The 26,501-nt window shown below is 41.7% G+C and overlaps 1 protein-coding gene across 1 annotated transcript in view; it reads right to left on the bottom strand.

Moving 5' to 3' along the window:
- Nucleotides 1–11,130: 11,130 nt before the first annotated feature.
- LOC141147091 (DNA helicase B-like) overlaps nucleotides 11,131–26,501 on the bottom strand; it is a 260,293-nt gene continuing 244,922 nt past the window's right edge. Inside the window, exon 12 of the mRNA XM_073634187.1 lies at nucleotides 11,131–20,987. Within this exon, the coding sequence (XP_073490288.1) occupies nucleotides 20,907–20,987 (81 nt within the window). The 3' untranslated portion in view covers nucleotides 11,131–20,906. The remainder of the gene's footprint in view (nucleotides 20,988–26,501) is intronic.

The raw sequence follows: 26,501 nt of genomic DNA, 5'->3' as shown, positions 1-26,501 counted from the left end.
GAATCTGGAAAAAAGCTTGATTTGATTATTAGCAGGAACCCCATTGTTTCACAGAAGAAAGCACCAGATGTAACTGTAAATGGACTGACTACAGTAAGCCTTTTTCTCAGCAAACTAGTGGACGCCTAGCATCTACTCAACAAATACAGCCTTGGAGCAAAAAAATAAACTAAACTGGTATAAAGCCCCGGTACTCCTGTAGGGGCCTGGACAGCAGGGCGATCAGTGGGGCAATTGCAGAATGATGCCCTGTGTGTGTCTCCCTCCAGCAGCTGAAAGTCAGTTTCTCCCCCTCTCCCTCCTGCCGGGCTTTCATCTGCAGGAAGGAGAGAGAGACATGGCTGGATATAGACTTTAGTTTTGCCCCCCCCCAGGCCAGCCCTCCCTCGGATGTTGTGTGGCCGCTGAGGTTCTTCCTCCACCCCTGCTCACATTCAGAGCTGGAACAAGGGGACGGCAGCCTGGAGCAGCGAGAGGAGAAGTGTCGGAGAGAAAAGAGCCAGGAAAAGGTGCGCTGTGTTGTGCTCTTCGCTCCTGTTAGAACAGTGCTCGTACAGCACATGAAATAGAATCGCTCTTAGATCGCATCGGGCTGTAGACACAGTTTGATTACCGCCCCCTATCTCCTCCAAGGTAGCTCATCTCCCAGCTACAAGAAATGTGGGTAGGCGGGGGGGCAGTAATCAAACTGTGTGTGTGTGTTTACAGTCTGATGCAATCTAAAGCCTCATACACACGATAGGACTTTGTACAAACTTTCCCGTGGATTTTTGTACAAAGGGCGTTGGCCATAAGTTTGTATTGCATACACATGGGAGAACTTTTTCAGCCAACTTTCACCAAATGACGTGGTTTTTCATCTCTTTACCACCACCCTTTGGTCAATTTCTGTATTTTCTGATATTGTGTCAATCTCGCCGCTTTTATCGGCGAGATTGACACCTTGCGAGCCGGGTTCACACTGATGCGGGGATCCGACTTGGATCCCCGCCAATGCCAGGCACTGTGTTTGGTATGAATCATGAGGGGGAACTCCACGCCAAATTTTAAATAAAAAAACGGCATGGGTTCCCCTCCAGGTGCATACCAGGCCCTTAGGTCTGGTATGGAATTTAAGGGGAACCCCCTACGCTGAAAAAACGGCGTGGGGGTCCCCCCCAAAATCCATAACAGACCCTTATCCGAGCACGCAGCCCATAATTTATTAGGCAGCTCCGGGGGTCTTCTTCCGACTTCGAGGGTCTCTCTGGCCTCTTCTCCCGGTGTCCGGTTCTTCTCTGCTCTCTCTGGTCTCTTCTCCCGGTGTCCGGTTCTTCTCTGCTCTCTCTGGCTCCTTCTCCCAGTGTCCGGTTCTTCTGCCGGGCTCCTCCGCTATCTTCTGCTCTTTTGCCGCTCTCTTGCTAGCAGTGGCCCGGTCTTCTTCGTCGTCTTCTTCCCTCTTCTCTTCTTCCGATGTTAACACAATGCTCTCTCCCGCTGTAATGCTGAGTGAGGGCTTCGCAATGACTTATATAAGCATGGGGCGTGGTCACAGGTGATGTCATCCGGTGACCCCGCCCCTTATGACGTCACAGTCTCAGGGCATGCTGGGATGTCATAAGGGGGCAGGGTCACCGGATGACATCACCCGGTGACCACACCCCATGCCTATATAAGTCATTGGGGGGAAGTGGGGGGTAGGCTGTAGGGGGGCTAGTGATTTCTAATGGCAGCCCTGCCTACAGGTCTGTGCCACTGAATTGCACAGATCTCACTATGTGGCTTTACTGTTAAAGTGGTTGTAAACCCTCTCATATACCCAGTGAAGTGACTAGCCTCAGGTGATGCACAGAGATGAAACAAATCCTCCTACATAAGTCGTACCTGTTTATCTACAGCCGTCTTTCCCCTACATCCATTCAAAGTGCAGATTTTACATAGGGTCTCTCAGCTCTGAAAGCAGGGGGTGGAAAGTTGAAGTTGCATCAGTGAGGATAGGTCTGAAAGCTGATTGGAGGGAAGGGACAAACCCCCTTTCACACAGCACACAGGAACAGAGCTGAGGCTGTCAATCAGCTAGAGGTCCCTCCCCTGTCACCATTTTTCTCTGTGTCAGGAAAACTTGTCCTAAGTGCCTCATGCTGATAGCAGAGGAACGAGGCAGCAGACAACAATGACATGTTGTGCGCTGGATTGAGACAAGTACACAACACACTATAGAGGGATATGCTTTGTTTAGATTTCATGTCTGAGGTTTACAACCACTTTAAGCACAGCACAGGGAATGTGAACTGACAATACCCTGACATCTGAGCCTGAGTCTGGAGTAGCATGATTTTATCAGATTATACTGCTACTTTATGACCATTCAAATATTAGTGTCATTCCAAGCTTAACCTTGCACACACATGGGGCTTTTGTGATGTGCAACGAACCCACTGAAACACAAGTGGCTTATTTTACTACCAATCAACAGGGCAGAACTTTTTGATTTTTTTTTAGTCCATCATATGAATGGGCCTGTGAATATAATTTATAGCCTGTAAGACTTTTAAAAAGGATTTTTAACCATGTTCTGCTTGTTCTTTTTTTACCCATTTCTGGGTAAACCTTTCTGGGAAGATGAAGTTACATCCAAACCATCCTCAGCTTTGGTATACTGTATTGTGTGTGGTTTAGTTGTGAATGAGCCTCTAATATGGGTACTCAACCTTAACTTGGCATCTGCTGGGTAGAAGAGGCTCCAGGAAGCCTCCTATCGTGTGTCTATATAACTACACACTGCAGTCTTTTGGTGTGTGTCTAATGGAAGTTATTCTTACCTCTGGAAGCATACTGTTTTACAACACACTGGCAATCAAAATATGAAGTATACTATTACACAAAAATATGGCTGAAAATTAAATCATTTAATTAAATATGTATTTTTGTTTGCAACAAACAAGTATTTAAAGTAATTTTGAACAAATGTAATACATTCTCTTTCAACAATGTTTATTCAGAAATTATAAAAGTAGACAGATTACATGTGCCATTACACATAGCATCAGACAACATCCCCTTTTGGTAACATTATAAAAGGTTAGAAATGTAATGATAATAAGAAGATCCAGGTTATCATTCTGTCTGAAATAGGCGAATTGAAATTACTAGTCAAACGTTTTTACCCCCTGGTCAACCCCAGCTTATTAGGAAAGATTCATTACCTATCTAAAATAAGCAGGCTTATCTTCATGGTAGTGCAAGTGTTATAAGGCGCAGGGCAGCCAAATGTAAACCCTGAGTAGCCCAGATGCTCTGAGCCCTCCACAGGCCACATATCCCACAAACATCAATCATTTGCACACCTACACTTCCAAAGGAGTCTTCCCAAAGTGTTTAGAGAAAAAAAAATGAATTGAACTTAACCACTTCCCATCCTCTGTATGTTTATAAACATCCTCAAACAGGAAGGGTGATATCAATGATCGAGATATAATTTTTTTAGGGCTGGCGATTCCCTACAAAGTAAAAGTAATCCTAGCATATAAGGAGCCCACGGATTACTTTTACAGGTGGCGGAAGGGGGTCCGACCCCCCTCCCAACACCGCCTTTACTGGGCTCTCCCGTGTGATTGGGGCATCTGGCTCTGGGCACACAGTGAGAGGAACGGATGTTATTACTCCCACTGTGTGACGTCAGAAACCAGTTTTTTGTTCACCTGGCCATTATTGGGTGGACACAATTTTAAAGCATGACATGCTTGAGATCTATTTACTCAGTGTAACATCAGCTTTTATAATTTATCAAACTAGTGGTTATTATATTGTGTTTCTGTGCATTAAAATTCATTAACGTTTACTTTTTCCATAAGGTGTGCAGTTGAAAAATCGCTGCGCAAATATCGAGTGACATAAAAGTATGCAATGCCCAATATTTTATTCTGTAGGGCCTCTTCGTAAAAAAATATACATATATAAGGTTTGGGTGATCTAAGTAGTCTTCTAGCAAAAGAAAAATATGTATTTTACATGTAGGAGAGGAATGTAAAAATGAGTCTGGACTAGAAGTAGTTAAGAGAGAAGAAGAAAAAGACATGGGGCAAAGATGGTAGTGCACAGGGGCATATAGTCCCTCCGATCCAAAGCAGGGCTGTCACTAATGTTATAGGTGATACCTGTTAAGTAGTTAATTTAGGGATCCCAGATTTTCTCAAAAAAGGTCATTTTGTCATGGAAAATTGGTGAGAGCCATTCCTTGATTATAATCCATGACAGTTTTTTTTACCAGTTCAAAGGGACAACTGGTGATTTCCTGGCTCTAGCAATGAAAATTCATGCTGCAGCAAATATGAATGCGATTAAGTGCCTTGTGTCTCTTGGCATCCCCTCTACTTGGCATCCTAATAACACCTGTTGAGGGCATTTCATTAGGTTCACTTGAATATGGGGATTAAATTAAATTGTCGCACCCATGGACTTGCCCACCATACAGTGCCTTGAAATTTTCCACATTTTGTCATGTTACAACCAAAATTGGAAAATGTATTTTATTGGGATTTTATGTGATAGACCAACACAAAGTGGCACATAATTGTGAAGTAGAAGGAAAATGATAAATGGTTTTCAAAATTCTTTACAAATAAACATCTGAAAAGTGTGGCATTCATTTGTATTCAGCCCCCCCCCAGTCAATACTTTGTAGAACCACCTTTCACTGCAATTACAGCTGCAAGTCTTTTCGGGGATGTTTCTACCAGCTTTCCACATCTAGAGAGTGACATTTTTGCACATTCTTCTTTGCAAAATAGCTCAAGCTCTGTCAGATTGGATGGAGAGTATCTGTGAACAGCCATTTTCAAGTCTTGCCACAGATTCTCAATTGGATTTAGGTCTGGACTTTGACTGGACCATCCTAACACATGAATATGCTTTGATATAAACCACTCCATTGTAGCTCTTGCTGTATGTTTAGGGCCATTGTCCTGCTTGAAGGTGAACCTCCGCCCCAGTCTCAAGACTTTTGCAGACTCTTAACAGGCTTTTCTCTAAGATTGCCCTGTATTTGGCTCCATCCATCTCCCCATCAACTCTGACCAGCTTCCCTGTCTCTGCTGAAGAAAAGCATCCTCACAACATGATACTGCTACCACCATGTTTCACGGTGGGGATGGTGTGTTCAGGGATGATGTGCAGTGTTAGTTTTCCACCACACATAGCGTTTTGCTTTTAGGCCAAAAAGTTCAATTTTGGTCTCATCTGACCAGAGCACCTTCTTCTACATGTTTGCTGTGTCCTCCACATGGCTTCTCGCAAACTGCAAGCAGGGACTTCTTATGGCTTTCTTTCAACAATGGATTTCTTCTTGCCACTCTTCCATAAAAAGGCCAGATATGTGGAGTGCACGGCTAATAGTTGTCCTACAGACAGATTCTCCCACCTTAGCTGTGGATCTCTGCAGCAACTCCAGAATTATCATGGGCCTGTTGGCTGCTTCTCTGATTATTGATCTCCTTGCCCGGCCTGTCAGTTTAGGTGGACGGCCATGTCTTGGTAGGTTTGTCGTGCCATACTCTTTCCATTTTCGGATGATGGGTTGAACAGTGCTCCGTGAGATGTTCAAAGCTTGGGATATTTTTTTATAACCAAACCCTGCTTTAAACTTCTCCACAACTTTATCCCTGACCTGTCTGGTGTGTTCCTTGGCCTTCATGATGCTGTTTGTTCACTAAGGTTTTCTAACAAACCTCTGAGAGCTTCACAGAACAGCTGTATTTATACTGAGATTAAATTACACACAGGTGGACTCTATTTACTAATTAGGTGACTTCTGAATGCAATTGGTTCCACTAGATTTCAGTTAGGGGTATCAGAGTAAAGGGGGCTAAATACAATACACACTTTTCAGATATTTATTTGTAAAACATTTTGAAAATCCTTTATCATTTTCCTTCCACCTCACTATTTTGTGCCACTTTGTGTTGGTCTATTACATAAAATTCCAATAAAATACATTTATGTTTTTGGTTGTAACATGACAAAATGTGGAAAATTTCAAGGGGGTATGAATACTTTTTCAAGGCACTGTATTTTGCTTCCAGAATTACTGAAGGTTCTTAACCAAGCTTTAGAATCATTCAAGCTTCCAGACTCTATGAAGGATGCCTGCATCATTGTATTACCAAAAACTGGAAAGGACCCTTTGGCTCCAGAATCTTACCGCCCGATATCATTGTTGAACTCGGACGCTAAGATTCTAGTCAGGGTCCTGGCCACAAGACTAAATAGACACATGCAGGGATTGATTCATCAAGATCAGTGTGGCTTTATCCTTACAAGATCTACAGCAATTAACTTGAGAAGGAGGTACTTAAATATGCAACTACCATGTGATAACCCTGGGAGGAGAGCGATTCTGTCACTTGACGCTGCGAAAGCTTTCGACAGGGTCGAGTGGACATACCTGTGGGAAGTGATGGGTGCGTTTGGCCTTGGGGAAAGGTTTATACGGTGGATTAAAATGCTGTATTCTGCTCTGAGGGCCTGTATGCAAATAAATGGTATGGTATCTGAACTTTTCTAGTTATACAGAGGAACTATAAAAAATAAATAAAGTGCGCTAATTATATGAAAATACACACATAGATGTGAATACATGTGGGTGGTAGTAAAAACCCCAATCTACTGAGAGCAAGTAAATGACTCCATGAGTGGTAGAAATATATAAGTGCAAAACATAAAAACTCAAAGAAGAAACAAAAAATGTGTACATGTGAAGTACAATGATATTAATAGCGTGAAAATCTGAAAATCAAACAAACTCAGTCCATGGGTTCAAACATAAAAAGTTCATCAGTGAAAAAAAGCTTCCATCCACTATACAGCTCAGCAGCAACTAATCCCCCTATGAGTGGATTGACAAAGGAGAGAGATGTGCAGGATGGTGCAAATCCACTGACGGTGACTCCAATAAGTGAGAAAGTGATAAAGGTGGACTCTTACCCTCCGTGTTGGACCCCCTCCTTGGCAGGGTCTATCAGGCATGCAGATTTTTGCCCTCTGCAGGGACCGTGTAATGAGAAGATCTCCCCAGCAGCTGTCAGGAATGTTGTCTCCGATCCGGGCTGGTCCAAGTGAAACGCCTGGAGAGGGGGGAAGGAAAGCTCTCTTGCTCCCAGTGTGGCAAAGGAAAAAGCAAAAGAGCGGAGCTCCAATAGTGTAAAACGTTTCGGAATTTATTCAATAAAAGTACAGACCGCAACAGAGAGTGCACGCTCCGTGAGGTAAAAATACAATTAAAAACAAGCCGGCATATAAGAATCGTAATAACCCGTGCATAACATGGGGCAATCGTGACGGCTTACAACGTAGCCACGCCCTACATGTTTCGTCATTAGTAGACGTCTTCAAACAAAAGTTTGTTTGATTTTCAGATTTTCACGCTATTAATATCATTGTACTTCACATGTACACATTTTTTGTTTCGTCTTTGAGTTTTTATGTTTTGCACTTATATATTTCTACCACTCATGGAGTCATTTACTTGCTCTCAGTAGATTGGGGTTTTTACTACCACCCACATGTATTCACATCTATGTGTGTATTTTCATATAATTAGCGCACTTTATTTATTTTTTATTTTTCATGGTATACACAGATATTGGTGTATTTTGTGTGCAGCTTTTACCTTTGACCTTTTTTTGCTCTGCAGCGCAGTTTTTCTTTTTATTTTTATACAGAGGAACTAGACAGGGGTGCCCCCTGTCTCCTCTGTTATTTGCAATGGCCATCGAACCCCTGGCTGAAGCCATCTGACAATCAGAATCTATTTGTGGATTTATTAGAGGAATGAGGAATGAAACAATCTCACTATATGCAGAGGCTCTGCTCCTTCTAGGGGATATGGATACATCTTTAAGATCTTTAATGGCACTTATACAAAATTTTGGTTTGCTTTCTGGATATGCCATTAATTGGGATAAATCTGTTTTGCTCCCATTAGATAACCCTAGTTTGTCCACGTTAAGAGAGGCTCCTCAGGTTAAAATTGTTTCATCATTTAAATACTTGGGAATAATGATACACTCCAAGGTAGAAAATTATTTGATAGATAATCTATACCTTATTCTTACTAAATTCCAACTTAAGAGCACGGCATGAACAAAGCTGCCATTATCGGTGGTGGGTCGAGCAAACCTTATAAAAATGATCTGGGCCCCTTTATTATATATTCTTCACAACTTACCAATATGGATACCTCTCAAATGGTTAAAAAAAATAGAATCAATATTTCAAAGGTTACTATGGAAAGGAAAAAATCCCAGGATTAAGCTATCAATTCTCCAGAGAGAAAGGGATAGGGCGGATTGGCGATACCTCAGCCCAGACTTTATTTCATAGCCTCCCAGCTTCAGCATTTTGCAGGCTGGGGAGTTGTGAACTGGGAGGACCCTATACAGGCCCTATTGCTAAGTAACAGTTCTTATTATAACCTCCTGGCCCAGTTGGAATCTGGGGCCTTTGTCTATACCTGTAAGAGCCCAACAATTTCACTCATGAATAGAGTTTGGAAGGAAATGAGGAGTATAATGAAATTTGAAGGTGCCTCCGAGCACAGGCAATATAAAGAACTAGGTAAACTGGAGGGATTCGAAAGTTGGCGCTCAAAGGGGCCCCAATATATAACACAGTTGTATTTACATAATGTTCTACGCACCTTTCAGGATCTGCAAGAATCTTTTCATTTACCTCATCATAGTTTTTTAAATATTTACAATTACAGCATGCGGTACAATCTCAGTTTAAAGGGGAAAAGAAAGTGATAAAATCAATGCCACTTATAACCTTATTAGCACGGTTGACTCAAAAAAAAGGCTTGATCTCATCTCTATATGGCCAACTTACGAGACCATATTGAGATGAGGGTGTCAGCCCAGGCAGAAGAGGGTGGGAGCTAGATATATGGGATATGTCAGATGATGCCTGGCAAATAATATTAGAAAGGGTACCGCTAGTGTCATTATCACCGGCACAATGTTTGATGCAATTATTTATAATATACAGGGTATATAGAACGCCGGTCAAATTATTTAAGTGGGACAGGCGTGATTCCCTGGACTGTCCGCGGTGCCAAAAATCTCCTGCTGATTTAATACATATGATGTGGAATTGTCCTAAACTGGCTAGATACTGGCGAGAGGTGGTGAATACCATTAATTAAACTTTTAATATATATATCCATAAGGACCCTAAAATATGCCTGTTGGGTTACCTTGATGAAGAATTTATGCCCCTTGAGATCCTGATACCAGTTAGCAGATTACTGTTTATGGCATGAAAACTAATTGCCCTAAGGTGGATATCCCTGAGTGCACCTTCATTTGAGGAATGATGCCTTCAGGTAAACGACAACAGAACAACAGATCTATTGTAACAGAGGCATACCCAATTACCTGTACAAACTGTGGAAACCATGGATTTCGGTTCCATGGTTAGCCCCATCCTCATTGGCTCTCCCTGATCTTTAGAAGGGTGGGCAAGCGTAGTCACAGATAGTAAATATGGTACCAGATGGAAAATGGAGGTAGAGGGTTATATCAGTGGGTAGAGAAGAAACTACTGACTTGAGCAGCCGGCAGAGGTAACTTTTTACATAGGTACAGATACACAGAATACTATAGTGGGCAGGATATGGAACAGTCATCTGATTTGCTTAAGGTGTTTTTTTGTCTTTTGCTTGTTTCTTGTATGTTTATGATGTTTAGAGAATATATATAAGAAAAAGAAAGAAAAACTCAGAATTTGCTTTGGATTGACCATACTGTATGTCAGGTGTTAGAAATAAAGAATTTATGTACAAGCTGTATAATGTGACAAGTACTATATTATCCAATAATATTGTTTTTTGGTTTGTAACGATGAAAAATTTACAATAAAGAAGTAAAGTGGAGTATATGGTACGTTGTGCTTTCTAATCCACACACTCTAAAACATTGCAAGAAGGCTCTTGGGACACACAAGGCCACTTCTGCCAGAACTATTTACCAGCTCAGAAGTAGTGTCTTAGAGGTCTGTTGTGCTAGCTTGCACCAGTCATCTATTTCAAACCTCTCTGCCACATCTTTCCATATGAAACAAATTTGTAGACACTGAGGTAAGTATATTATATAAACTGATCAAAATCCCCAAAACTATACCTCTCACACGTGTACAGATAGAGATAGCGGCGCTAATATAAATTGTGTAAAATAATGGGTCAGAGCAGTATAATGCCTATGACCCTCTACTTATACATAAAAATATTAATAATCATAGTGTCATGAAAAATATTAATTTTATCATGAAAAGAAATTTCTTTAACACCCAGTGAAAAGTGTCACTATAAATAATAAATTACAAGAAATGAATGATCAAGTTCAACAATTGTTTTTCAATCTTCTTGTGAAAAATCTTCTACTCTTCCACCACACCACCGTGATAGTGACACCACTCCCTCTGAAGAGCGCACTCACCAGATTGTATAGCCTCCCACTCTCGGATGGCTGGGCCTTAGAAGGTTGGGTGAGAGATACACCAGTTTACACTTCAGGTCCGTTGTGACAGCGGTGCACCGTTGGATCACTGATCCTGTTGCTTGCTGTGGATTTCTTTTTAAAGGCTTTTATGTTTCAGTTTAAAAGTGAGTGTAACCATTGAAGTGTGTTTGAAGTGATTTTAATAAATCTGTCAAAATGGCATCACGCTATGTGGAGCACTTTATTCATTTTTTCACATATGGAGCTGGCTTGATTGGATTCACGGTTCATCACATGCAACCCAGGTGTGGTACAATTGCTGTTTTGCCAAACACGAGAGTGGGAGGCTATACAATTTGGTGAGTGCGCTCTTCAGAGGGAGTGGTGTCACTATCACGGTGGTGTGGTGGAAGAGTAGAAGATTTTTCACAAGAAGATTGAAAAACAATTGTTGAACTTGATCATTCATTTCTTGTAATTTATTATTTATAGTGACACTTTTCACTGGGTGTTAAAGAAATTTCTTTTCATGATAAAATTAATATTTTTCATGACACTATGATTATTAATATTTTTATGTATAAGTAGAGGGTCATAGGCATTATACTGCTCTGACCCATTATTTTACACAATTTATATTAGTGCCGCTATCTCTATCTGTACACGTGTGAGAGGTATAGTTTTGGGGATTTTGATCAGTTTATGTATTTATTTAAGTGGCAGCTTTTTTTCACTGTACACTGTGTATGTACACATATTTTGTATTCATTTACACATCTTTGATATAGCTTTGCACTTTTCTTTGGCGCAGTGGAGTAAGAGAGATTCAGGGGCGGTTTATTTGTATATCTCTTGCTACACACCTAAGTATATTATATATTTTGGAAATGTGGCCTGTGAACTTATCGACAGGTTCTTGCAGAGATATTCCACAGACATAGAGGAAGAAATAGAGTAAGATTTCTGAGTGGCTTTAAAATGTGCTATCTGGGTATGTCTATAGAATTCTGTATGTGGCAATGGGTATTTTTCTTGCTGTTTTGACAAAACACTCCTACCATCATACAGATCTGCTATGCGCAGTAAACCTTTGTTGGTGCACCAAGCAAAATCGTGTGGAGAAGGACCCGGTGTGAAAGCAGGGTTATGCAACAATGGAGCCAAAGGACTGTGCAGAGATCTAAACTTGTAGGTTGCTGATAACCTATCCCAGAGATTCAAAGAGAAAGATAGGGTGGGGCATATAATTACAGGCCTGGCTTTAGCAGTTAGCCACATTAGATGGCTGATCCTTTTAATGGATGAATGGAGGATTCTAATTTCATCCATAGTGCATAAGAATTCTGGGTATAAGATCGGATTAGCTGGTCCAACTGTGGGGGAGGGGTGTCAGTCCTCCATCCATCAAGGTCATCAAAGAGTTTTAGGTACAGCGGGGGATGATTCCATTAATAGAGTGTTTGTATGTATGGTATGCCACTGAAATGGGAATTCATTTTTAATGGTCTGAACAGTATGCCTGTTATTTAGAATGGTTGACCCTAAGGCCACAGAGTAATGAACATTGGCAGAGAACAGAGTATACATTTGGGAGGGATGTAATAGGGGAGGAGAGTAGCATTAATATATCATCGGCGAAGAGGGCACGCTTGTGTTCCCTATCGCGACATTGGATACTTTGTATGTCTACAGTGTGTCTGAGCCGTACCGCTAAGGGCTCCACAGCTAAAATAAATAAGATTGACGACAAGGGGCAGCTCTGGCATATACCCCACAAATTTAATACTTTAATAGCATGACATTTATTGTCTTATGTATAGTTTTGGGAACTCAAGCTGTTGAAACTTTGCATGGAACAATCATGTTGTACAATTTGGAATAAATTATTACATAAAAACAAGCAATAATATCAAAAACTCCTTGTCCGTGGCTACTGCACTAAAAGAATCAGTGGTCATTTATAAATGTACTTTGAAGTGGCACTTTCTTCATGGCACATGAGTGTGACATCATTTTGGCAACAATGGTTCAGACAGAAAGAGTATTTTGCAGGTTTCCTGAAGTCTAACGCCCCATTCTGACTAGGAATGACCAATGAGGATCTAGCAGTTCTGACTGTAGCTTTAGACCCCTTTCACACTGGGGCGGTTTTCAGGCGGTATTGCGCTAAAAATACCGCCTGAAAACCGCCCCTAAACAGCCGCCGCTGTTTGTTCAGTGTGAAAGCCCGAGGGCTTTCACACTGAAGCGGTGCGCTGGCAGGACGGTGAAAAAAGTCCTGCAAACCGCTTCTTTGGAGCGGGGAAGGAGCGGTGTATTCACCGCTCCTTCACCGCTCCTGCCCATTGAAATCAATGGGACAGCGCGGCTATACCGCGGTAATACCGCGGCTGTAGCCGCGCTGTACGAGGTTTTTAACCCTTTTTCGGCCGCCAGCGGGGGGTTAAAACCGCACCGCTACCGGCCGAATACCGCTGCAAGAACGACGGTACAGCAGCGCTAAAAATAGCGCTGTTGTACCGCCGACGCCCCAACCGCCCCAGTGTGAAAGGGGCCTTAAGCAAGATTTTACACGCTTCATGCAGTGCTTGTCAAAGTTATATTCCAGATGTGATCCATAAAAAGAAGAATAGCTGGAGTTTAATTAGGGGTAAGCAGGAGAAAGGTACTTAAAGTTTGTAAAATGATTTAGAAACATTTCATAATAGTCTACATTATATGAAACTTTTTAACCGCTTGCCTACTGGGGCATTTTTTTGCTGGAAAATTACTTAGAGCCCCCAGTCTGAAAGCAGAAGCCCTAAAGCAGGGGTAGGCAATCTCGGACCTCCAGCCGTGGTGAAACCACAATCCCACGAGACATTGCAAGACCTTGACAATCACAGGCATGACTCCTAGAGGCAGAGACATGATGGGATTTGTAGTTTCATCACAGCTAGAGTGCTGTTGCAATTTATGTCACATGATATTTGATCAGCCATTTATCAAATGCAATTTTTCAGGAAAAATTACACTTACTGTATATTGTGTTTGTGCAAACTAAAATTAATTTAACACCCAATTTTTGAGTAAAATATAAAAGATGATATTGCGTCAAGTTAATAAAGACCAAACATGTCAAGATTTAAAATTGCGCAGACCTGTGAAATGGCAATAAAAAAACGATGGTACTTAAAATTGTCCTTAGGTGACACTTTAACTCTGAACTGATGAACTTTAAAGGCTTTTAATCATGAATTATTGCCCAAGAATTATTCCTCTCACTCAGATACATCACATGTGCAGTGCAATCACTGGTGTACATATGCATGCATTTGCATGGAGGGACAAGGGTGCTTTAAAACATGTTTTTTTTTCTCTTATTTTGTTTAATTTCTTTATTTTTTTAGACTTTTTAATATATTGTTTTTATTTAACTTTAATGCTATCACAAAGGGGTGAACAAGCTTTGGCCAGGTGATGGGTACATCAGGAGTCTATTAGAGCTGCCCAGATTACTTTCATATGGCAGCCAATTGCTACCAATGGGTAACGGGATCATGGCTGCAGCTATGATCCTGGTATTAACAACTTCCTATCATGATGTATATATGTACCTCAGATGGGATGTGGTTAAACTAGTATTTACTTAACCACTTACCCCCTTCATGACTTTAACTGTCAATTGCTTGGTCATGCAACACTGTACCCAAATGAAATGTATATCATTGTTTTCACACAAATAGAGTTTTCTTTTGGTGGTATTTAATTACCACAGTTTTTCATTTATTGCAATATAAATTAAAAAAACTTAAAAAAAACAAACATGTTTTTCTTAGTTTCTGTTATAAAATGTTGCAAATAATCTTTCTTCATATATTTAAGTCAAAATGTATTCTGCTACACTTCTTTGGTAACATAACCCAAATCAGTGTATATTATTTAGTCTGCGTGAAAGTTATAGAGTCTACAATCCATGGTGTATATATTTGAAAGTTGATCAATCCTGATGTACTGATGGCCAATCTCATTTCTTGAGGCCATAAAATGCTAGGACAGTACAGATACTCACCAAATGACCCCTTTTTAGAAAATAGATAGTCTGAGACATTTAGTAAGAGGGATGGCGAGTTTTTTGAAGCTGTCATTTTTTGTCACAATTTTTTGGAAAACAAAGAAATGAAATAAAATGTGTTTTCCTGACAGACTCCATGGCAGCCTACGTGTGGGTTAACCCCGTCTCCCCATGAATGTGAACTCACCACTGTGTTCCTCTTTTGTCCTCCTCCAATGGACCTACATCACGATTGTTCCTGTCTTGGCGTCCGGTCGGAACGTTTTCCGAAGGCTAGCATACCAATTATACAGTGCAGCTCAGGGCCCAGCCACGGGCGGGTGAGTGGCATTTTATGGCAACAAGTACCCCAGTGGTGGAAGAAAGGTTGTCTCGGTATGCCTGAAGATGGACACACCAACGGCTGGCAAAGGTCTGCTGTCTTTTGTCTCTCTCCTCTTTCCATGTTAGCTGTCCTTATGTTATTTATGTTTACTTTGGTTTGGTTTGGTTTACTTTACGCCTCTTGGTTTCCCTTCTGGCTCTTGTTTGCTCTCCGTACTTCCTGGTATCTTTTTCGCTTCCCCTCATGGCGTCTGGAGCGCTTCTGCGTTCCAGACTGCCACGGTGCTTCCGAGTTGTGGCCGCCTTAGTCGCTTGCGCATGTGCGAGGCCTCTGTGATAGCGATGCTTGGCTCGAGCATGCACGGATTGGTGGAGAATCCGGTGGCCGCACATGCCCGTTCGGCAGCCTCTCACAGCGCAAGCGCGAGGTGGGGGGCAGTGACATCACTCGGGTGGGGGATATAAAGGGCTGCCAGCTCCTGTCACATCGGGAATCCCACAGACAGTGAGTGGCAACAGCTTCCCCCAGCCTGGTCTGCAGGTAATGCATTCTGGTGAACAGCGATCAAAGGATTGCTCTCCAGTGCGCATGAGCACTGCAACGTACTGGTATGTCACAGTGCCTGGGCAAGCTGCCCGCCAGCAGTAAATTTACTGTTGGAGGTCGACGAGTGGTTAAGGGAACCCATGATTACAGAATTACAGCTGTCATTGCTGATTTGTTGTTAAAGGGTCTGGGTAATCATCTTGTTCCCAACTGCAGCAAATCCATTGCCAAAGGTCACAGCCTATCATTACTGCTCATTGACTGGATGCTAGAGGTTACAACACATAATTTCTGCTTGCTGATTGGTTGCTAGAGGTTACAGCACATCATTACTGCTCACTGATTGGTTGCTAGAGGTTACAACACATCATTACTGCTAACTGATTAGTTGCTAGAGATTACAGCAGATCACTACTGTTTACTGATTGGTTGGTAGAGGTTACAGAACATCATTACCACCCACTGATTGGTTGCTAGAGGTTACAGCACATCATAACTGCTATCTGGTTGATAGATATTACAGCAGATCACTACTGTTCACCGATTGGTTGCTAGAGGTTACAACACATCATTTCTGCTTGCTGATTGGTTGCTAGAGGTTACAGCACATCATTACTACTAACTGGTTGCTAGAGATTACAGCAGATCACTACTGTTCACAGATTAGTTGCTACAGGTTACTGCACATCATTACCACTCACTGAGCAATGGAGAAATACCAAATAATTGAGCAAGTAAAGCGGCACATTAATACACATACTACAGCACATGGTCAGAGACTGCAGACATACTGCACGAGTTGGTCAGAGACTGTGGACATACTGCAGAAGACTGTCAGAGTCTGGGGACATACTACAGGAGATGGCCAGAGACTGCGGACATACTACAGGAGACGATCAGAGAGTGCGGACATACTGCAGGACATGGTCAGAGATAGCGGACATACTGTAGGAGACGGTCAGAGATAGCGGACGTACTGCAGGAAACAGTCAGAGATAGCAGACATACTGCAGGAGATGGTCAGACATAGTGGACATACTACAGGAAATGGTCAGAGACTGCAAACATATTACAGGAGATGGTCAGAGACTGCGGACATACTACAACAGACAGTCAGAGACTGCGGACATACTACAGAAGTTGGTCAGGGACTGCAGACATAATATAGGAGATGGTCAGAGACTGCAGACATAGTACAGGAGATGGTCATAGACTGCAGACATGGAACAGGAGCTGGTCAGAGACTGCAGACATGGAACAGGAGATGGCCAGAGACTGCAGACATGAAACAGGAAATGGCCAGAGACTGCGGACATGGTACATGAGATGATCAGAGACTGCAGACATACTACACAAGATGCTCAGGGACTATGGACATAATGCAGGAGATGGTCAGAGACTGCGAACATTTTACAGCAGACTGTCAGAGACCTTTCAGAAATGCAGAGCTTTACAGTTGACATGACAACGGCTCAGGGTTTAGGATAGCAGTCAGGCAGTCTATGGGGGGGGGGGGACATACTTGGCCAGCTAAGCTCATCATGCACTTTTAGAGGTCAAGGGGCAGGGCTCTCACTCAAATCTCAGCTCCTTATACAGCTGCTCCTTCCCAAGTGCACAAGCTGCATGGGGAGGGGTCAGGGCATCAGTGGAGCTCCCGGGCCTGCCCCCTTTCTGCTGGCTGGGGAATACAGACATCTGGGGGCGGGGCTCCCAGTAAGATCTCAGCTCCTACTACACTCTGCCCCCTCTCTGCTGGCTGGGTAATACAGCGCTGCTTCTTGTGTCCCCAGTGGGCTCTGTGGTGTCATCATCTGGGCCTTAGTTTGCCGACAGCGTGGGCTCAAGGGCCAGCTGCTTTGGGCACCCCCCCAAGGAAAACTAGGCCCGGGGCAGCTGCCCCCTTTGCCCTGCGTTAAAGATGGCCCTGAACATATTGCTAAATCACAACACATGTGAACCAAAGTTTTTCTTAAAGTTGAAGCAATTCTTTTGAAAGCTAAATTTCTACTACTACAAAGAAACATTATTTATTTTTTATAATATTCAAAAGTGCAAGATTGATATAAAAATGCGTATAGACTTAATAATTCCTACTATTAATTTTCTGGTTAATCGTGCACATTAAATTGTGGATCGATGGGGTAGTACTTCTATCACTACTTTCTACTCTGGTGCCTGTATGAGGGAGAAACTACAAGTCTTTATTTGCTGGCTGGCACACCAACACATCCTTCATCACATACAAACCAGAAAGGAGTAAATAAACAGAGCAGAAATACAGCTCTTTAGTATGCAAACACTTTAGTGCACTACATATGAACAGGGTCTTAGTAGGAATTTAGCAAGAATTTTTTAAGTTATGTTGCTTGTGCTAATAATGATTTTCCTGTATTGTTAGTGAAAATAGCAACTTGATAAAGATTTGCACAACTATTGCAGGGCCTAAAAAAACAAAGGCTTTTTTTTTTATTCTACAGGTCATGTGCTTTGTATGGTTTGGTGGTCTTTTGCAAACTCTGAAAGCTGTAAGTGAAAAATGATAACCTACTCTAAAATTTTTTTTTTTTTTTAGAGTAAATAGTTTTTATTTACTTTTGCACACCATCAGATTTCACCATTTCATAAAAAGGCGCAATTTAAAAAAATAGTACAAATATTTGTTATTTATTAACTCAATACAGTTTTATCTCTTATATTTAGCAGGAATTTTTTAAGCTTTGCTGTGTTTGTGTCCACAAATAATGATTTTAGTGTATTTTTAGCAAAATTATTGTTTTGGAAACATTTGCGCAACCATTGCAGGGCCTAAAAAAACAATAGTACCTTCTTTTTATTTTGCAGGTCATATGCTTTCTAAAAATGTATTGTTTGGGGAGTCTTTTACAAACTGTAAAAGCTGCAAGTCAAAAATGATAACCTCAGATTTTTAGAGTAAATTGTTTCTATTTACAATTGTGTGTACCTTCTGCTTTCACAAAAACGCGCAACCTAAAATCTACAAATATTCGTAACAGTATTAGCTTTTATATTTAGTAGAAATTTAGCAAGAATTTTGTAAGTTTTGCTCTGTGTGTGTCCACAAAGAAGGTTGTTTGTGTATTTTTAGTGAAATTATTGTTTTTATAAACATTTGTGCTAATATCACAGGGCCTAAAAAAATCAGTAACACCTTCTTTTTATTCTATTGGTCCTATGCTTTCAGAAAATGTATGGTTTGGGGGGTATTTTACAAACTCTAAAAGCTGAAAGGAAAAAAAATGGAAAAATTGTAACAATGGTCTAGCCACCTGAGTTTAAAAGTGGAGCGCAGGGCCTAGCAGCGAAAGGGTTTAACCTCTTTCTACAATATTTTTATTTATCACATGTACTTATGTAGCAGTGAAAGTGTATGCAGTACTTTACATATATATTGTACATTCACATCAGTCCCTGCCCTCAAGGAGCTTACAACCTTAGGTCCCTAACTCACATTCATACATACACATACTAGGGTCAATTTAGACAGGAACCAATTAACCTACGAGCATGTCTTTAGAGTGTGAGAGGAAATCCACACTGGCACAGGGAGACATGCAATCTCCATGCAAACAGTGTCATGGCTGGGTTTCAAACCAACAACCGTAGTGCTGCTAGGCAGACATGCTAACCCACTTAGCCATTGTGCTGCCTTGCATTTACCATTTGATAAGCCTTGTGATATTACAAAAAATCCATGAATAAAACAGAGTAGTAAGCAATCCTTATTACAGCAACAAATAAATCATACAATATAGAGTAATTCATTACATGCTCTACGGAATGTGTAGTGTATATGATACAGTGTCCATGTTCCAAATAGTACATAGGACGTACAAAGAGAGCCCTACATGTGCGTTTGTCTGAGCATGTAGGGAACATCAAGCGTGGTTTTAGTAAACATAACCTGTCCAGACATTATGTTAAGCACCACGATAAAAAAACTTAAAGGGACTCTGTTTGTAGCTTTGGATAAACTTCAACCCCATTGGAGGGGCATAAACAAAGTTTAGGGCCATTTCCAGGCTTGAAACGAGGTGGATTTTTGACAAGAAATCCTACGTACCCTTTGGCTTAAAGGTCGACTGGGATATTAATTGTTTTATGAATAATTCTTAACCAATTATCTTTTTAATATTTTTTATCTTTCATAATTTATTTAAATTTTTTTGAATAAATATTCTAATTTTTTAATTGTTTTTATTATTTTTTTCGATTGAATTTTCAATAATTCTTCTGGAAGTTTATTAATTGTGATATTATGGTTTCGATTGATTGTTATCGTTTATCCTGTCTGTATACAGTTTTTAAAGGTTATTCTGTATACAAACGCGATGTTCTTAAAAACGCGATGTTCTTCCTGACTTCCTTCTTGCTGGTTTGTGACCCATCAGTATAATATATGTATACTTCTTGGCCACAAGATGATGAAATTCCTTTCTTTTTGTTTTTTGGTCTTCCTTTGGTTTACCCATTAAGCTTGTATAGGCAGCCAGCAGTTAATATGGTGGCGCCCTTCTGTTTCCATCACTCTATATAGAGCGGCCAGTATCTAAGATGGCTCCGCGGGACAACTTAAACCTTAAGCGTAATGGCAATGTCACTTGGCCAATCCCCAGACAACCATCTGGCATATTAAATTACATTTTATGAATTACTGCACTATGGGAGCATTTTCTGCTTTTGTCTTTTGAGTGCCACCATCTTAGTTTGATACTGCAGATGCTGCAATAGGTTCCTGGGAGACCTGAATTTCCCTGTGCCTTGTGAGACTACCTTATGGTGGTCATCTTTAGTCGGTAAGGAACGATAATACTCACTTGGGTGTGAATTATCTTGGAGATTGGATCTGTTTGCACTTCTTTTTTGGAGTTTCACTTTCACATTTTATATGGACTTTTACTGATTTACTCATCTACACCATGTTTATCGGATCTGGGACTTTTCTTTCATCAGTGATTTGCAAATGATTTTCTCCTTTTTATATTTTCATATATGTTCCATAACATTAATTATGTGTTTTTTATATTTTATCACATATCATTTTTATTATTTTTTATGGTATCTGCCTTAGTTTTGCTAAGTGAGAGTTCTTTTCACCATCATTTGTTTGCACTGGTTGTTTCATATTCTATTTATTCATCACTTGTGCATCACTGGTAGCAAATCATGTGTGGTATTTGCATTAGTTTTCTTATTTGAGAGATTTTTCACCATTATTCTTTTTTTGATCAAACAATTCATTATTCCATTATATTAGCGCTGCATCTTTATTTATCACATTGCGTTTGAGTTTAGTATTAGACTTTTGGTGCTGGTTGCTTTTAGTTATTTTCAATAGACCTTGTTTTATTTCTAGCACAGCGTTAACTTTAGGGTTTTGTTATTACAGTGCAAAGGCAAGCTGTCCTACTTTACATGTTATAAAGTGAAAATAATCGACTTGCTGTAGAAAAGGTTCCCAGCAGTCTTAAAAAGGTATCTGCCCTCATTATTTAAAAAGCCACTTGCTACATGAAACATCTAAGCTCAGGTCTTGAAGTCTACTTGAAGGAGAGGCTTCTGGAAAATTCTGGAAAACAAAGATTGAAGGAAGTCAGATAGATAAGGTATAGATTTTGTAGAAACATACACATCAGAAACAAATTATGGTGAAAGCCATTACTGATCTCCTTCTTGAACTTCTAGGTACTTGTCGTTATATTTCTATGTTTTTTTATCTACAAACCTGTTTTCCTGACACATCATGGCAGCACACACTGGGTTGTGACTCCGCCCCCACAACCTGACAAGATTGGTTAGCTATAAATTTGAAGGAGAGTCACCCCACTTTATTCTCTTTTTTTTCCCTCATCCGACAAGATTGGAAACCCTTACCATAGTCGCCCCAACAGGTTAGCCTCTCCTGGCTGGAAGTCTCTCCTGTTCAGCCTCTTTCAGGAGTCTTTATGGAGAGAGCCCCACTCTGGTGGTCTCACGGGCAAGGATTTCTGGCACATACAAGCTTTAAAGAAGCTTAAAGAATCGCAGTGGCTTCCTACCTGTCTCCACTCCTGTAAGTGTGTCATTCCTTTCACTTTTGTGTGTTTTAAAGTTCTGCTGGGCTCCATAGTGCCACAGGCAAAGGGAGTCTCCAAGATGGCGGCCGCCTCCTCCTCAGCTCTCTGCACAGACGCCGGGGGAAGTGAGGTCATTGCTGGTACTTTTTCCTTTCTCCAAGATGGCACCCGGGACTACACACAGTGCTACTGAGCATGCACGGTGACGTCATTTCCACGGCGGCGGGGAATTTAAAAAGTCTTGTAATGATTACTGATGGTTACAGGCATATTACAAAAGGATTTTCCTTGGCGTTTTTGCTGCTCTCAATCTTGGGTAAATCCACATCTCTTTTGCGTGTGTTAATAAGTGATCTTTTTATGTCTGTGACTATTTGTGCAATCCTATACTGTATGTTTTTCTAGATACTGTCTTCCTGTGCACTGTCTTCATGGAAGCCACTGCCCAAGCAGACCATCCTGATCATATGAGGTAAGAGGTGCCAACATTTATGGTAGGTATGAAGGAGAGAAAAAAAGAGTGCATATTCGCTAATTATGCGATTTCTGGTAGCCCTTCCAGATCTAAATCTGCCAACTCCAAGCATCACGGACGCTCCAGTCATGGGAGATCCAGGAGAAGTCGCTCAAGATCTTCATCTCGCCATCGTCACTCTGGTTGCAGCCACTCTCATTATAGTCGCTCATATAGAAGGTCACCTTCTCCCCGTCATGAAAGGAGCCATCACACCCGTCCTGCAGCAAACGCTTGCTGGTGCGGAGCTCCAGCTTTACCAGACAAATTGGCCTGCCAGGCATGCTTCAATGAAGCAACCAGAGAAAAGGAATCTGATGTAAGAGAGGTGACTGATCTCAGAGAGTCTGTTCGGGAGACTATCTTGGAGACATCACTTCCTGAACAAGACAAGGCCGGCCCGAGCACATCTTCTTTAGCTCAGAATTCGCCTATAGATTCGGATTCCGACAATGTTGATTCAGAGACCGCTACTGGATTTGACTTTACTCTAGTGGAGCCCTTCATAAAGTCAGTGAAGGAAGCCATAGGATGGGAGGAGGCGAAAGAGACCCCTCGCAAGGTTCGGAAGTACTTCCCTAATCTAAAGAGGGAACCAGAGTCCTTTCCCTTTATCGAAGAACTGGAAGATCTCATCAAGGATGAGTGGGAGAAAATGGACAAGAGATCTAATCTGAACAGATTTACTAATTTGTATCCTTTAAAAGAACAGAAGGTAAATTGGCTATCCCAACCGCCGGTGGTTGATGCTTCCTTGATGCGACTTGCAAGACACGTTACTTTACCCATAGAGGGACGTGTTGGATAGAAAAAATGATGTAGACATGAAAAAAGCATACTGCACAGCAGGTGGAGCATGTAAACCTGCGATAGCATCAGCCGCAGTAGATAAAAGCGATTTCTGGTTGGTCGGCCAATATAGAGAAATCCGTTCGTGAGGGGGCTGACCAGGAGAAGATAATCAGTTCTCTTCCAGAATTGAAACTGGCAGGTGATTTTGTGGCAGAAGCTGCAGTGGATGTAATCCATTCCTCTGCCAACGCTATGCTGGCATCAGTTACGGCCAGAAGAGCTCTATGGCTCAAGCCATGGGTGACTGATGCAGCATCAAAGTCTAACTGGTGCAAGATCCCTTATGATGGAGTTAACCTCTTTGGATCAAAAGTTGGATTCGGCAATCTCCAAAGTAACAGGTGGAAAAATCGGGTCTGATTCCTTTTGACCGGCGTCCTTCAAAACCACAGAAAGGTCCTACCTTCAAACGCAATCTCCCGGAGAGATACAGGGAGACGAAGACATACAGACCAGGTAGAGAATTCAAAAGGAATTGGAAGAATCCACAATCATCCTTTTTGAGACTTCAGAAGTCTAAGACCACCTTGTCAGGGGAAAACCAGAAGTGTTTTTGAGGGTGCGCTCATCCTACCTGGGAGAGTGGGAGCCAGACTCAAAAAATTCAAGCAGGTATGGACGGAACACATAAAGGACGCATGGACATTGTCCACAGTAAAGTATGGTCACAGATGGAAGTTTATAGAAGAAACACCAAAGAACCATTTTCAGTCAACCAGACTGCCATCATCTCCAATCAAGAGGAGATTACTGCTCAAGTATGTGACGGAGCTAGTAATGAAGGGGGCAATATTGGAAGTTCCAATTTCCCAAAGAGGAAGGGGGTATTACTCCCCTCTATTCCTGGTAAGGAAAAAGACAGGCGACTTACGGCCTGTTATGGACCTAAAGGGACTCAACAGAAGCATTCAAGTAGAAGCCTTTGTTACCCTGAAAAATCTATATTTAAGATTTTTCATATCTCATAGATATGAGGTGGGTTAAATAAGAGTTCTTTTTGACGAAGAGTGAAAGCTTAAAATATAACAACATTTATTAGGAAGCAGTTGGAAGTCTAGCTAATACACAATCATCTGTCTATCGCCTTACACCAAGGAAGAAAATATTAGGTTGAAATAAAGTATTTACATTAAGGAATACAGGGTATATTCCTCAATACAGTAATCTACACACATATTTAGTTACAAGTAAAAGGGCATTCCTTTCCCATAATTACCCATCCTTACCAAAGCTCCTTTCAGCTTGCTGGTCATCAGAGAGAGAGACCCTAGCTCCCCCTTGCCTCTGAGTATATCAAACCAAGCTGATGTCTCATTGGTTGGCCTAGCTTGGATCATGATTGGAGGGCTTACTCCATAAGTCGGCCCCCTTTCATGCAAATCCTTGTGACTATGTTGGCCAAGTGTGTCAATTGTATTTCCCCAGGAAGTTAGGTCCATTGCATATCCCAGCATGGCACTAGGAGTAGGTGTAGAACAATGGAATTGGCTCTCCCTTGTTTGCATATACAAGCCTTGGGCCTTGGGCCTTTGCTCTTAGCAAAAACTTAAATGAAACTCTTTTTGAAATATATTCATTATTACCATATTTTACAGTTATTAATGGAGATTTCACACAAACTTATAAGGCAACACCTTCAAAATGGAGAGCCTCCAATCAATTTTATAGGTGTAAACTAACTTTGATTTGATGCTTTCCGTAGATTTATTGGACGCTTCTTTACACGTGCCCATACACCCCGCCTTTCAAAAGTATCTGCGATTCTCGGTCAACCATCAACATTTCCAGTTTCAGTGTCTTCCGTTCAGTATCTCCTCCGCTCCCAGGACATTTACCAAGACTCTCCTTCCTGTAATCGCATTCCTAAGGGAGAAAGGCCTGCGGCTCCATCATTTAGACAATATCCTGCTCTTAGCAGACAGTCAGGAAACATTCTTCATCGTGCTATACTGATGGACACGCTTTAAAGTTTCGGGTGGTTGATCAATTGGAAGAAGAGCAGTCTTCAGCCTACTCAAAATATAACTTTCTTAGGGGCAGAACTCGACACTCTATCAAACAGAGTCAGTCTACCTCAGAAAAAGATAGGGCCCTTATTACAGAAGATAAGGAGGTTAATGGCGGCAAAATATCTTCCAGCAAGAGTCTGTCTGAGCATTCTAGGTTCAATGTCGGCCACTCTACCAATGATCCAGTGGGCACAATGGCACATGAGGACATTGCAGTACTCATTCCTTACCCAGTGGAAGGGAACATCAATGCTCCAGTCGATCACCATTCATCGAATCGTGAAGCAGTCAATTTGGTGGTGGATGCATACAGACAATCTAAGGAGACACAGACCGATAGTCCACCCAGAACCCGAGATGATCACCTCGGATGCCAGCCAATCAGGTTGGGGAGCCCATTATCGGAACCAGGCGGCTCAAGGACAGTGGCAATTCCAAGCAAGGGATCTGGTGTTGAATGTCCTAGAGCTCAGAGCAGCCTTCCAGGCCCTCCTAGCCTTTGGCCCATCCTTGAAGGGGAAGAGTGTTCCAGTCCGGATGGACAACAAGGTGGCAGTAACATATATACAGAGACAAGGAGGTACCAGAAGCAGTACATTGTTGGAGGAAGACCGTCCCATCCTAGAATGGGCTCAGATATTTCTTTTGGATCTGCAAGCAGTAAATGTCCCGGCAGCTCAGAACCTGCTAGCCGACTGTTTGAGCAGAGAGTTCTTATCAAACAACGAATGGTCCCTGAACCTTCAAGTCTTCAATCTCCTGACCCGAACTTGGGGAATTCCGGAAATCGATCTGGCAGCAACACCCTTAAACACCAAGTTTCAGAGGTTTCTATCAAGAGCGGCATACCCATCTGCGGAAGGAGTGGACTGCCTTCTCCATCAGTGGAACTTCCAATTGGGGTACATATTTCCACCAACGCCTTTGATGGCGAGGTTCCTATCGAAGCTCAGGAGATCTTCGGCATCAGTGATAGCGATCATTCCCTTTTGGCCCAGGAGGCCTTGGTTTACCACTCTGCTACAGCTCAGTCTGGGGGACCCACTACCTCTTCCGTTATCTCAAGATCTTCTTCACCAAGGTCAGTTCCTCCATCCAGCCATGGAGAAGCTCCATCTGATGGCCTGGATGTTGAGAGGATTAGGTTCCTAGAGCAAGGTTGCTCACAGGAGGTTGTTTCAATGTTACTTCAAGCTAGGAAATACACGACTAATATAACTTATGACAGAATATAGGAGAAGTTCACGTCTATAGCTCAGCGGAATGGTTGGGATCCTTTATCTCCGGAAGTGCCACATGTTTTGGAATTCCTTCAAGCAGGTTTATCCAGAGGGCTCAATTCAAGTACACTCAAAGTACAGGTTTCAGCTCTTTCAGGTAAGACGGGTTTCAAGTGGGCCAATCAACCTCTTTTTATACAATTTATAAGAGCGTGTATCAAGATCAGGCCTCCAAGAAGACCGACTTTTCCAGCATGGGATTTATTGATAGTCAGACTCTCCTTTCCATCCAGCTGATTCAATTACACTATGGAACTTAACTTTAAAAATAACATTTCTTATAGCTATCACTTCTGCTAAAAGAGTTTAGGAAATACAGGTGTTAATGATTTCAGAGCCATACATGGTCTTTTACCCAGACAGGGTGGTCCT

Source organism: Aquarana catesbeiana, linkage group LG06 (assembly GCF_042186555.1).
Source record: "Aquarana catesbeiana isolate 2022-GZ linkage group LG06, ASM4218655v1, whole genome shotgun sequence".
NCBI classification, from domain to species: domain Eukaryota; kingdom Metazoa; phylum Chordata; class Amphibia; order Anura; family Ranidae; genus Aquarana; species Aquarana catesbeiana.
The sequence above is the reverse complement of the archived record's forward strand: the minus strand, read 5'-3'. Positions and strand labels throughout refer to the sequence as shown.